Source organism: Podarcis bocagei (assembly GCF_964188305.1).
Source record: "Podarcis bocagei genome assembly, chromosome: 6".
NCBI classification, from domain to species: domain Eukaryota; kingdom Metazoa; phylum Chordata; class Lepidosauria; order Squamata; family Lacertidae; genus Podarcis; species Podarcis bocagei.
The window spans coordinates 32,269,703-32,283,742 of NC_138130.1; the positions used below are offsets into that span (position 1 = coordinate 32,269,703).

General features: G+C 39.0%; 1 protein-coding gene across 5 annotated transcripts in view; it reads left to right on the forward strand.

The window, feature by feature from the left end:
• TSGA10 (testis specific 10) overlaps positions 1-13,713 on the forward strand; it is a 38,329-nt gene extending 24,616 nt beyond the window's left edge. For 2 of the 5 annotated variants that reach the window (XM_081199281.1, XM_081199282.1), the window contains exons 16-20: positions 1,106-1,315; positions 6,015-6,217; positions 6,934-7,042; positions 8,431-8,561; positions 9,283-9,432. In XM_081199281.1, coding sequence (XP_081055407.1) covers positions 1,106-1,315; positions 6,015-6,217; positions 6,934-7,042; positions 8,431-8,561; positions 9,283-9,412 — 783 coding nt within the window. In that variant the 3' untranslated portion in view covers positions 9,413-9,432. Of the gene's footprint in view, positions 1-1,105; positions 1,316-4,565; positions 4,768-6,014; positions 6,218-6,933; positions 7,043-8,430; positions 8,562-8,829; positions 9,246-9,282; positions 9,433-10,741 lie in introns of those variants that run through there. The other 3 variants (XM_081199283.1, XM_081199284.1, XR_014009497.1) reach the window with 3 other exon arrangements.
• Positions 13,714-14,040: the final 327 nt, after the last annotated feature.

The window sequence follows — 14,040 nt, forward strand, 5'->3', positions numbered from 1 at the left end:
GTTATGTGGGCTACAACAGGTACTTTCAGAAAGCACATTTGCTGTAAAGGGAAGAGGTCTTCCACTCACCATCATTCACTGACCCTATTTGCACACCATGCTAAACCAAATCATGGCTTAGTGTGGCCAAGCAAATGTGGGTTCCCAGAGAGATCACAGCCACTTTGCTTCTCCTCCAGTTCTGCTTCCACCATATTGCTTTAAGCTAAACCACAGATCACCAGTTGATGACAATAGCTACCATTGACCTTACTTAGATTGTTGCACATTCTGACCTTTTTGAGACTGTTTGGGATAAGTATGTGGTGTGAGCCCTTGTTTTTCTGTAAATGTATGAATTCTACACTTTTACCAAGCTGAGACTTCAGTATTCTAAGTACCAATATTCTAGGTACCATTATGTATCTTAAGATGGTTCCTGTACACAATGTGGTTGGTAAGAAATAATATGTATGTTTTTGTTTTCTAAAGTTAATAATTCTATCTTCTCCCCACCCCCAGCTCTGAAATCTGATTTTGCAGCCAAAAATCAAAATTTTGAAGATTAGACACTTTTATTTTAATCCAGTTATTTTAATCCAGTTATTTTAATAATTGATATAAATGAAATGTAGCTGCATCTAGTGTTTCCTGGTTTGTTCACAAGATATTTATTTTACATTCTGCTTACACTTAACAATTTTATTTTAAATTCACTTTAGAAACTCTTAGAAGTTACGTATTCGAAAAAGATAAGGTATCATTATTTACCGTATTTTTTGCTCTATAAGACTCACTTTTTCCCTCCTAAAAAGTAAGGGGAAATGTGTGTGCATCTTATGGAGCGAATGCAGGCTGCGCAGCTATCCCAGAAGCCAGAACAGCAAGAGGGATTGCTGCTTTCACTGCACAGCGATCCCTCTTGCTGTTCTGGCTTCTGAGATTCAGAATATTTTTTTCTTGTTTTCCTCCTCCAAAAACTAGGTGTGTCTTGTGGTCTGGTGCGTCTTATAGAGCGAAAAATACTAACTAAAACTGTAATTGACCTTCCCTAAAGTTATTAGGCATTGTTCTGGTACATTTCTATCAAAAAGTTAATTGTCTTCATCAACACATGTTTTCACAGCAATTAGCCGCAGAAAAAGCCCACAAGTCACAGATTTCTACATTAGGTAAGTCTCTTTTGAAAATGGAGGAGGAACTCCATGACGTGCAACTGGAGAAAGTTTCTGTACTGTCAGAGTTGGCATCTACTCGGGAACTCTGCATAAAATTGGACACTAGCAAAGAGTTATTAGCCCGGCAACTAAGCAACACAACACAGGAAGTAGAACGGGTAAGTATACATTGTTTAGAGCAAACAGGAAAGGCAGAAAACCTAAGTTGGAATGTATTTTAATATCATCTTGAATGAAATTCTCACAATACAGCAACCTTTATGTTATGTACGCTTGCTTAAATACAAACATAAGAAGAGGCCTGCTGGATTACACCAAGGGTCCTTCTGATACAGCATCCTCTTCTCCCAATGGCCAAACTGGAAGCCTATGAAAAGCCCCTAAGCAGGACCTGAATGCAACAGCTCTTTCCCCACTTAAGAATCCCAGCAACTGGCATTCAGAGGCATATTGCCTCCAATAGACTATAGGAGCCATTGATTGTCTTATCTGCCATGAATTTGTCTAATCCTCTTTTAAAGTGATCCAGATTTGTGGCCATCATAGTTTAACTGTGAAGTAAGTTGAATAATAACAATAATTAATTGTTTTTTTTATATCCCTGCCCATCTGGCTGGGTTTCTCCAGCCACACTGGGCGGCTTCCAGCACATACTGTATAAAAACATAAAACGTCAAACATTAAAAACTTCCTGATACAAGGCTCCCTTCAGATATCTTCTAAAAGTTGTGTAGTTCTTTATCTCCTTGACATCTGATGTGAGGATATTCCACAGGGAGATCACCGCTGCTGAGAAAGCCCTCCACCTTGTGGGGTCCCCAGTTCCAGGGGTTCCTGGTTTTATATGTTTTTATGTATACATGTACAGTGGTACCTTGGGTTAAGCACTTAATTTGTTCTGGAGGTCCGTTCTTAACCTGAAACTGTTCTTAACCTGAAGCACCATTTTAGCTAATGGGGCCTCCCGCTGCCGTGGCGCCGCAAGAGCATGATTTCTGTTCTCATCCTGAAGCAAAGTTCTTAACCCGAGATACTATTTCTCGGTTAGCGGAGTCTGTAACCTGAAGCATCTGTAACCTGAAGTGTATGTAACCCAAGGTACCACTGTACTGTAGACTGCTGTAACTGAACCTTAGCATAAGATGCAAGTTACCTGTATATCAACATGCAACTCATTACCAAACTTAAAACCATGGAGAGACCTGGTTTGAACAAAGACATTGGATTCTTATCCCATTATACATGACTAAGCCGTTTCTCACCTTCTCACCCCTTGACTTTTCCTGTAAGACCTATTACAGTCGTTAAGAGTCGTCAACAGGCTCATCTCAGCTATCTGCCAATCTCCCATTCCCACCACCCTTCTGAGTAATACCCCTCCCCACCTTCTCACTATATAGAAGGATCTGGCAACTTCTGTTTCAGTGTATCTGAAGAAGTGTGCATGCACACGAAAGCTCATACCAAGAACTAACTTAGTTGGTCTTTAAGGTGCTACTGGAAGGAATTTTTTTATTTTGACTATGGCAGACCAACACGGCTACCTATCTGTAACATCAACAGTGTTCTCCTTTGTCTATTTTTGGTACCAGACTTCAATATCTGAGTAAAAAAGGGGTTGGGGTGAGCTGTGAGTGGGTGGGTCAGGTGTAAAGGGAGAAGGCATTGGATAAGTTGAGGGGGGGGGGTTGGCGCATGGAGCGAGCAGCGCCATCTATAATATCACCATTCATTTTTCCTAGGGATTCACGCAGGAGGCATCCAGAAAACAGTGACTTTATTTTCCCCGCCAACTTCCCTAAGAAGGCAGAGTTACATGGTACCAAAATGACTGCATAAGCCAGCTCCTTAGATTACACCTCCAGTTCCTTCCCTCCCTAGTACTTCAAAGCTCCTGCTTCTTATTTTCTTACATTTACCTTGGCTCCTTGTTCCTTTTTTTACTTTCTCTTTATGAATTTGGTCAGTTTTCTTTCTCCTCTCTCTTATTCTCCCCCCAGGGTTTTTCCTATGGGGGGAAGGGGAAGTGAGCTCTTAGAAGAGACAACCCATGTCCTGGCTAACAAAAGAAAAAAGGCCAGCTATCACTCCCTCAGATCTACTTGCCACCAAGCCACCTGCAGTAGAAGAAGCTAGTACCTTTCTCTGGAGCACTTACAGCCACAATTCTGATTTCTAACCTGGCTTTTCCAGTGCTGTCTAGGCTAAGGTGCCTATTGATGAGGGAGAGTGCTGGGGAGCAATGGAGTTTGGCTGGGATTTTAGCCAGCCCGTTAAGTCTTTTGATGCTTTCCCTCTAGGCTGGGATAAGTTTCAGTGTTTCTTCTATCAGCTAAAGCTTTGCCAGGGTAGCAGTTTTTGGCAGGAAAATGGCAGCCACTTAAAATTAGGTTTTATGCATGAAACCTTCACTCCATCATCTTGGACAGAGAATTTGATAGCCCTCCTTTCATCTGGCCAGTAGAGGGCAGAATCCCTCCCCCTTCAACCTAGACCTTCTGGACTTGGTGTGCTTTTACAAACTGGCCACTTGGCTCCTACTCATTTGACAACCTCCCTCATCCAGGCAATGGTGCTGCTTCATTCCCTCCTACAGACCTGACTAGCTCTTCTCAGCTCAGCAGCTTCTTACTCAGTAATGTGGCCCTTTACCATCACTACTTAGGCCTGGCTAGCACGTCTGGGTTCAGCAGCCGTCCACCCAACACAGCCTTTTTCTTCTTCTAGTCTGGCTGTTAGGATCAAAGGCTTATTAAGGGTCCATCTCCAGATATGCTTCACTCTCCCCTTGTACAACTGCTCAGAGATATTATTGAGGCTTACATCAATCAGCATTTTGCTGTAGCCCTACATCCATGTTGCTCTGGGAAAAGGGACAAATTTTAAGTCACCATACCTCAAATTTGTTTGCTTCCCTTTCCAAGGATTTAAGCCATTCTGAAAAGACTTTAAAAGTCTAAAAATACTTTTTTGCATGGCTACAATCGTAAGAAATGGAACAAATATCTGCATTGCATTTTTGGTGTTCCTCAGAGGAATCATTGGAGGTCTTGTCTGACCTGCAAACTCTTCAGGACAGATGGTGGCTAAACATGCTAGGAGGGGTCCTGGGTCCTGTATTTCCCCTGGGTTAGTGTCACTTCTTCATCATAGGACCTCTCCCCAAGGCAACCAGCCCTCTGATCTCTCCCTGATTTGGCTTAGTTTAGGTAAGTAATACTGTTTTCTGGGTGCCTCCTGGATGCATCGCTGGGAACAGAATGTTGGTCACTTTCCAGTTCTTTCATGGGGTGTGCAGGAGGCATCCAGACACACCCTTTGTCAGGTGACTGAGTATGCGCCTGGGCTCCAGCATCTAATTTGTGCCATGTCTATTTGGAGGGGTTACTTTTTACTTTTCTTTTCTAGGCTCTCTTTATTTTGCTCACAAGTGCTTCTCTGATGGCTCTTTCTCCAACTCGAATATGGTTGAAACTGGAGATGGAGTCTTAGGAGTTGAATGATGCAATCGTTTTGGTATCATGTGACCCCACCTGTCCTAGGGCAGCGGGTAGTATTAATCCACTGTTTACTGGATTCCCCCTGCATGCCCCCAGAAAGAATGTTCATGGTAAGTGACCAACATTCCATTCTATGCATCATGTAGATTACTTGGCATAGATGCATGCCAAGTTTCTACGGTGATAAATGCACACCAGAACTTTCTGAAATGGCACTTTTAACCCTTTGTCAACAAGTGGAAATCAAATGTACCCTGATAAAACTGGGGGGAAATGTAATTTTTTTTGGTCAGTTTTCCACAATTCCATGTTCAAGTCAGTTCTCAACTATGTCAATGTGCGAATTGCCATGTGGTGTTTCAGGTCTCCTCTCCTTAATTTAATTAAAAATAAATGTTTTTACTCTCAGTGCCAAGTCTACTCCTGTTAGAATGACAGGTGTTTTTTTTAAGCACTTAAGATGCTTGGAAGTGACCACAAAATGGAAAAACAGTATTATTTTTCCATAATCAACTAATCAGTCACTTCTGTTAACATCACCACAAAAAGTATCAGGGGTCAGAAGTGCTCCTCATTTTTTGCAAAAATTATTTATTACCCTGATTTTTAAAAATATTTTTCCAGTTAGAACTTTGTTCTAACTTTGTTCTTGGTGCCCACCCCACATCGTAGTTATCATTTTTGTGCAAAACTTACAGATCTGGCTTTGGGGGCTACTGCAACCCCAATGGCATCTGCAAATCTTTGTAAGAAACCAGTGCACTCACCTCAATTGGTGGTAAGACTTAATGGCAACTCTCAGTCAAAGACCTGTGTCTGGAATATGAATGAACTCTGAATATGCATATCCTGCCCTATCTGAATGCCCTATGTGCAGAATAATATTTCTCACTGAAGACCATCTCATTATCTAGCATGTAAGAAAACATTCAGGCAGACTCTGCTCTCATGGAGCTTTGTATGTAAATTGGGGCTCTGCAGAGCTTCAGATTATGCCCTCTAAAGTTTAACGGGGGCATACAGTTATATAATTCTCTATTCAGGAGTGGGAAAGAGAAGAAAATCAATACAACCTAGCCAGAGTTAAACATATTTAAGCCACACTGATTTAAGTGTATGAAAATAAAATGGGAGTTAAAAGTACTTAAAAATGTGTTCATTTTTGTACCATATTTTTGAACTGACAGACAGGGAATTGCAGTTACTGACTATTAGGTGCATATTTTACATCTAGGAAGATGATATGGGGAAGAAGAGTGCTAATGGAATTTAGTTTACAATTTGAAATGTAATTCATCAGTTTCTAATATATTGCATATTAGGGAAAATGAAGAAATTTAACCTTTTTGGCTTTCAGCTGCAAAATGAATGGGAATCGTCTCACTCTGAAACCGAACTCCTCAAAAAACAACTCACTAATGAAAGAATTTCAATTAAAAACCTAGAAACATTGTTAGCATCCAACCGTGAAAAGGAATATCAATCTCAGATGATAAGCCAAGAAAAAGATTCTGAAATTCAGCTTCTTAAAGAGCAGCTTTCGCTGGCTGAAAACAAGATGTAAGTTAGTAACTGGTAGAAACAACACAGTTCTTCTAGATTTGAAACCACTATATTAATTTTTGTTAGTATGCCCATCTTTCTACTAAGTGGGAAAGATTCTTTGGTGATAAAGAAAGAGAGCACTGATAGGGAGTAGTAGCCACCTGCACAAGGAATTCTTGGGAAAGAAGGCAGCCTGAAAAATGGAAGAAAATTATTTTTGTGATTGGAGCAGGTTGCAAGTTATAAAATTTCCCCTCCCTCCCAAATCCTGGACTAATCATGATTCTACCCCCATTGCCCTGTGAAAGTAACTGCTGTTTGTGTGATTAGGAAATCGGCACAGAAAGTGTTACAAACATTTGTGCATGCTTTTTGTTTATATGTCTAGGTGTGGATATATTTCTGTTCAGTGTTGTTTGAAATTTTAAGCACTGAATATATTCAATTCCTTTTGAGAGCCGAAATATCCCATAATTGGTTTTTTGTTTTTGTTTTTACCCTTCTCCAACTTGTTTTTTATACTGAATACACTGAACTCTATTCTTGAAAAGCTACTTGTATTAGGGTTTATGGTCAAACATGAGAGCGAATCCATTGAAATCAGACTTCGTTATGATTACTCTGTGGGTCTACTTTATACTTGTTTAAGTCTGAATTCAACCCATTGTTTATTTTACAGTATTTGAATAATTGCATCCATTCAGTTCAAATGATACTTTTGTCTGTTATAGTGCTACCCAGAGTCGAGATTTTTCACAGCTCAAAAATACAATAACTCAATTGGAGTCTGAGTTAGATATCACCAAAAGGCAGCTGGGTACAGAACGCTTTGAAAGGCAAGTGTATGATCACATATTTAGTCTTCTGTTATTTTTCCAAATAAGATCACATGCAATCATGCTAATTTAAAAAAGAGCCATGTACATATTTTCTAAAAGCATCATAGCAGTAATCTTATATTCACTGGAATTAAAGCTGTAATTGAAAGCATATTTATTAGGGAGCCTAGGGCTTGCCATTCGGAAGGTCGCGGGGTGAGCTCCCGTTGCTCGGCCCCAGCTCCTGCCAACCTAGCAGTTTGAAAGCACGTCAAAGTGCAAGTAGATAAATAGGTACTGCTCCGGCGGGAAGGTAAACAGCATTTCCGTGCACTGCTTTGGTTTCACCAGAAGCCGCTTTGCCATGCCAGCCACATGACCCAGAAAAACTGTCTGCGGACATACGTCGGCTCCGTCGGCCAGTAAAGCGAGATGAGACCACAACCCCAGAGTCGTTCACTACTGGACTTACCTGCCAGGGGTCCTTTAACCTTACCTTTACCACTGCTGTGGTACCTACGGTCCCTTTAATGGCCTACTGCACTGTGTTTCAAAATAAGCTTGCAGCAAACATATGTATCATTTAGCATTTTAAAATGTCCACTGACTTAAATCACCTTGCATGCAGGAAATGTGATAGCTGCAACAAGGCAATGCAAAGTGGACAAAAAAAATCCTAAAGTCTGGCCAGCTAACATTTCCTCCCTAATTCTGCAGCAGATGAAGCTCTCTACATCATCAGATTGAGGAGTGATAGGATGGCAGCTTGTCTGCACTGCCAGCCAGTGCTAAATCCTTCCCATCCATGTCTTGAGTGAACATGCCTAGACCTGCATGTAGGCCCACTTGAACAGAGCTTCAGTTTGCCAGTGTGGTGAATGGTTACCCAAATGGAAAATTAGAGAAGATGAGGTGATATTTGAGGACAGACCACAACTCAGCGGTAGAGCATGTGTTTGAATGTAGAAGGTCCTAGACAATGCAGAGAGCCACTGCCAGAGTAGACAGTACTAAGCTAGATGGAAAAAATAATTTTACCTGATATAAAGTAGTTTTCTATTTTTTACACAGGTGGCAACCATTTTAGGTGTGTCCAATTGATGTGCAATTGCCAAAGCATGGGTCCTTTTGGACCCGGAAGAGGGCATAACAGGGGCAGGGGCACTTAGGCGCGCTCCGTCGATGCACACAGAGGCTGGGAACGGAACCCCGGTACAAAATGGTCGCCATCTGTACTTTTACACCCAAAGCCTGTGCTGGCCTTCCTCCTGGCTTTGTGGAACGATCTGTCTCATTCCGCATCTTTCAGCGTTATAGTCTGTCTGAAGAACAATCTTGGTGAGATTCTTTACCTTTTAGCTTGTTGTATTTACCCCATCTTCAGATAAATTACCCTTTTGTTTTAGAGAGCGTGCTGTCCAAGAGCTTCGCCGCCAGAGTCTGGGAGCTCCATACCAATTAACTTCTACAATAAGGACATCATCACCTGAACGTTCTCGGCACCGGTCTTCTGACAAGTCTCTGGACAGATCTTCGGAATGGTGAGAACATTACCTTACTTAGTAGTGATATGAGATCTTAGCTCTGAAATAATGTGCTTTTTATTCTGTTATATGTCCTGCACAGTTGTAGAGTTCAGGAACAAATTTGTTTGGGCATCAATATAAAGTCTTTTCTTCTCACTCATAAGATAATGGTTGTATTTACATGAAGAAAGGCCACCCCCCCCCCCAGAAACCATGCTCTTGTTCATTATAGATGTTTAAAAAAAGTGTTTAGAAGTAAAATGGGAATGAGTGATACTTCCAGATCACCCGAGGGTGGAGATGCTAACTTTTCCTGTGGGGAGATAAGTATTCTGTTTTTCCCAAGTTCTGTACTGCCATCACTGATGTTTTCAGACAGTAACTGTTACTGATTTGTAGATCACCCTTGCTATGTCTACATTCATTCTTGAAACTTTGCTTCCAGGATGATTGAGCATGACTACCGTTGCCCCTTTCCTTAGTGTACGATGTGTTGGTTGTTAAGCATGCAATAGGCCTGAGATGAGGAGTAGTGTAATGGTTGTTGATATCATAAAGGCACTGATGCCTCGTTACACCTGGGAAAGGTCATTTTCTTTCCCTGTGCAGTTCATAACGGGTAAAAGCATTTGCAGTGTTCTCTATTATGTGAAACATTGGAGGTTCCCCCCAAAGTCTTCTCCCTTCCCCTCCTTCTCAGTTTTTTGACAGTATCTTTCCCATTCATATCAACTAGTCAGCTCAAGAGAGGAAGGCAGACGGATGAACTCGCAGATGTGTGTGACGTTAGTACGGAAGATACCCTAGAAGATAAAATCTGTTTGAAATGTCTTTCTTTGGGGATACAGCATTATACATATGAATAAAAGTGTTTATACAATCTAAAGTGCACATGGTTTCAATCCTTCATTTTTCACTAACAAGTCTCCCCACCGGTGTAATTTCGGTGGACATGAATCCAAGCCACCTCTACTTTAATCACATTGTCTTACACAGCTTATTTAATTTTACTCTGTAAAATTAATCACCTCTACTGTTCTTTTGGGGGTCATATGATGGCTACAAGGAAAAACAAATCCATGTAAACTGCACAGCCTGTGTAAACTTCATCCTCAAGTTAGTAGGGATCAGTGTATAATAGCCAGTTGCCATGGTAGCCTTTTGAGCAGTTGAGATTGGCTGTCTGTGCCAAAGCTTCCTTATCACATTTGTGCACAAAATTCCTGTTAATGTATTTTCACATTAGATGTGTATGTTTAAATAAAAGCAGCACTGTGCTCTTATAGAATATTTAACAAGATGCCTCACTGTTCCTACTCTGTACCTAACTTTTAGCAGAAAAATTGTCTGTGCACATACTATAGGCCAGGGTAAGGGGTTATCTTACCAGCTGAGTAGAGTTGGTTCTCTTTAACACACCATACTAAAGTTAAAAGCACGGTGTTGCAACGTCCTTAGTATGGAAAAGAGGCAGGAGTTATGAAGAACTGCAGGGGGGAAAAGGCCATTTTAGAATTTGTATAAAACCAGAAATATATACAGTAGCATTAACTCCATTCATATTATATATAAAGCAGGAGATGGGGGTCTTAACACACCAGTAAATTTCTTGGGAGTGAGGAACTCAACATTCCTCCATAGGGTTCCTCACACTTCACTAACTATCCCAGACACTTTTCTGTTGGTCCTGATACTGAAAGTGAGTCAGGAACACAGAAAAGTGGCTGGAGTAACAGTTTACTTGAAGGATTATCTTACCCTATATGTGCCCACTCGAATGTTTCATATTTTCTATTGAATATTTTGAATCATTTTATGTAAACTGTTTAAAGGTTGGTAAATTAAACAGTATATAAATATTGTTAAATATACATTTGGGTTTGTGGGGATTGTTTTGTCAGAGCTTATTTTGATGATAAGTGAAGGACCAGGCTGAGAACTACAATAGACGAAAAGTTCTTGTGAGATAATTTAAACAAATGAAGAAGTGAGCAGTGAAAGAGGCTAGGTTTTTTTAGGGGAATTGAGTTATAAATGCATGGTGATTTTTAGCATGATTGTTTTTTAAAAATAGTTTATTAAGGGCCTTATAATTGAAACCAAGGAAAATGACTTACACAAATTACTTGATTTGAGGGGCAACTGCCATTACGTACTGGATAATGTTAAACACCACAATTTTCCATCTTTTATAGGGATTCTATTTTGAAGAACTTCTAACTGAAGAAGATAATGGAAAAAAAGTCTGATATCTATTATAGAAATGCAAATTCCAAATTGAACTCAGGGTTTGCTAAAACGATTGTTTTAATCCAATTGATGGTGGATAAGGTTCAAAATACTTCTTAAAAGAAGGAGTGTGCACGCACAAATATTTTATTTTAGCCACTGGAATATAAGTTTTAATATGCTGTTTTATGCAACCAATATCCACTCTTAGTACATGAAACTGAAAAGAAATGTGAAGATGACTTCAGCTGCGTGCTGTCAAGAAACATTATTAACGAACCTATCAATGTAAAGATGAAAACAGAAAACAGTTTATCCTTTCTTTTATCTGTTGTAGCTTGATTGTATGCCGGCTAAGTTATGAAACATTTTTACTTCAGGAGGAAAGACATTTTAAAGATGAATTATATTTAATATATGTGGTTTAATTTTGAATACAAATCTGATGTTAAATTAATTAGTGGCTTGGATCCTAACTTCCATTCTGTGAACAGCATTCACATTCACTGAACAGAGCTCTACAACCTCCTTACAGAAAATCTGGTTCTGGAGATTGCGGGACCCTTAGGAAATGGGTCAGATATAGTATGGCAGGGCTGCAGATGGAGGGGGAGTTTATGGAAATCACACTCATCCCTTGTGTGAAGAGAAAAGTAACTTAGGATTCAGTCCAAAGTATCAAGAAGCAATTTGTTTTTAAAGTTAAACAAACAACAGTCTACTTATAGAAATAATAGTGTCAGCTCCTATTTCATATACTGTATATCCATTAACAGTGATGTGCTGGCTCTGCAGCTATATAACCCATTCTAAGCATTAAGTATTTTGAGGAGACAGCAGGTCTTCATCAGGCTGTAACTGGGTAACGTGTTTAAATTCTGAATAATGCCACAGTGTCTAAGAAAGTGTATTTGTAATGGCCATTAAATATATCATTTGTAAATAATAAAAACCCCATTAACACTTGTTTTAATTTGCAGTTGACAAAAATGCATACTGACAATAACACATATTCAGCTATGAAAATTACATTATTTAAAGTACAGACATTGTAAATGTTATTTAACACTATAAAACATTCATTTAATAAGAATTGTTCCAATTTTTCCTTATTAGAAGCCACTTGTTTTATTATAATGAAACACAATTCCTTATTAAGTGCATCTGAAAAAGAGTTTTCAGTAGTCCTTTCTTTTGTGTATTAAGCCAATTTCTAATTATGTTTCATCTAAGTGCTTGTTTGTTTTTAGAGATGATGGACATAAAATGATTAAGCCCTTTACAGTATTGTTTCCATCTCCAAAAGCTTTACAGAACTTTAAATCCTAAAAATGTATTGAAACCTCCCTCACCCCATCATTTTAAAGCTACATATGCAAGTATGTGTAACAAGATGGATTTATAAACTTTATATAGAAATATATTAATTCTGAAAAACTTCCCCAGCAGCTTTATTATTCAACACATTTCATTCCTTCCTACCAGTTACGACTCAGGGGAAAGTCAAATTTTAATTTTAATTGTAAAATGTTCCTTGCAAGCACATAACAAAGAAAAATTAAAGCTGATGTTTATAGAATTGTAAGGGCATGCCCAAAGATTCCAGTTTGACCCCTCAATTCAAAAACCTATCTTTGTAGTACCACTTAAGCAACAAAATTGCTTTATCATAGTGCTTTTGAGATTCCTTCTGACTTTACTAAAATATTACCTTTCTAGACCCTATAGGTTTCCTGCTTCTGTGCAACTGATCTTACTTTGTAATATATGAAACTGAATCCTTGTTCTAAAATTGTCATCACTTTAAAGGGGGAAGGAAAAGGAAGAGCCAAAAGATATCAAATAACTCCTTTCTAGAGAGATAACAATTCTCACTCTTCTTATAATCCTTTGGGTGAAGAACCAGTGAACTGAGAATTCATCATTCCTTGCTAATCTTAGTGATGAGGTTTTCATTTATCAGTCTTCTCGCAATCCAAAAAGGAAACAGATGTGTCGTTGTATTCAAATCAGTGCTGAACCAATGGTTTCCTCCACTTCTGTTATTCTGAGCATTATATTACTTGCATTTGCTTAATTCTCTGAATGTTATAAGAATGACATTTATTCTATAAGATAAATTCATAAAATTTGGACACGGTTTGTAACAGACTTCATTGTATATACCTGTGCAAATGAATGCGTGAATCAAACCTAAGGTAAGATTCTTTGTTATCAAAACTTCTCTCACCACTTTTTTATCAGCATAAAGGTGCCAGGTTTGACACTAAATATGGGGGAAAAAACTTTTTCTAAGAGTCAATATTTACAAGGCAGAATATACAAAGGTCAATATGAGCAACTTGCAAGTATATGTATGACCAAGGTGTTAATTGCTATAATCCCCTCCCCACAAACTAACTTCTCCCAATACTTCTTTGGCACAGAAAGAAGTGAATCAGATAGCATGTGTGTGCATACAAGAAAACTTGATTTCTGTATAACTCTGTTTTTATTTAGTGTAATTACATTGGCATTTAAGTGTAACTAGTTCCCCCCCTCAAACAGATAGAAAAGTTTGCTGATCAGTATGGCATGATGACAACTACATTGTCTTTGGAGTCTTCCTATGAAATAATAAATTCAATGTAATACTGGCCTGGTTCACACATAACAGGAAACCATGGTTTCTTACCATATGAACAAGCTGCAGTAAGCCTTGGACTTAAGTGCTACTCCTCTCTCAATATATTTTCAGATTCTGATTTGTTCTCACTGACAAGTTTAAACAAACCACTTACCCAACTTTGGACAAAACGAGGCTAGAGAGGCTGCACAATTCTATGGGATAACTCATGGTTAATTCAGTATTATGTGTAAATCAGACTATGGGTCTTTTTCTGCAGGTTTACAATTCCCTGGTTTCTTTTAAAACAAATAAATAAATTGTACAACTCCCCAGTGTTGTTGTTTTAATTGGTGGGGGAAAGCTTTCTTGTTGAGTTCACAGAGTGCAATTTCTACAGTTGTATTATATGCAGTCTTACGGACGAACGTAATTATTGTACTAGTCTGAAACAATTAGTACACCCACTGAATCAACTGAGCCTTACAGATGCTACTATTAGACCACATCACTTGATAACTAAAAGCTTTTCAAAACTGATTACTTAGTTGGGAATATAAAGGTGAAACAAAGGTAAACAAACTATTGTCTTCTTTATGTAATTGTGTGGGTGTGGTTAACATGGTACAGGAAAGTTTGTTCTTTCCCACATGGTGCAGC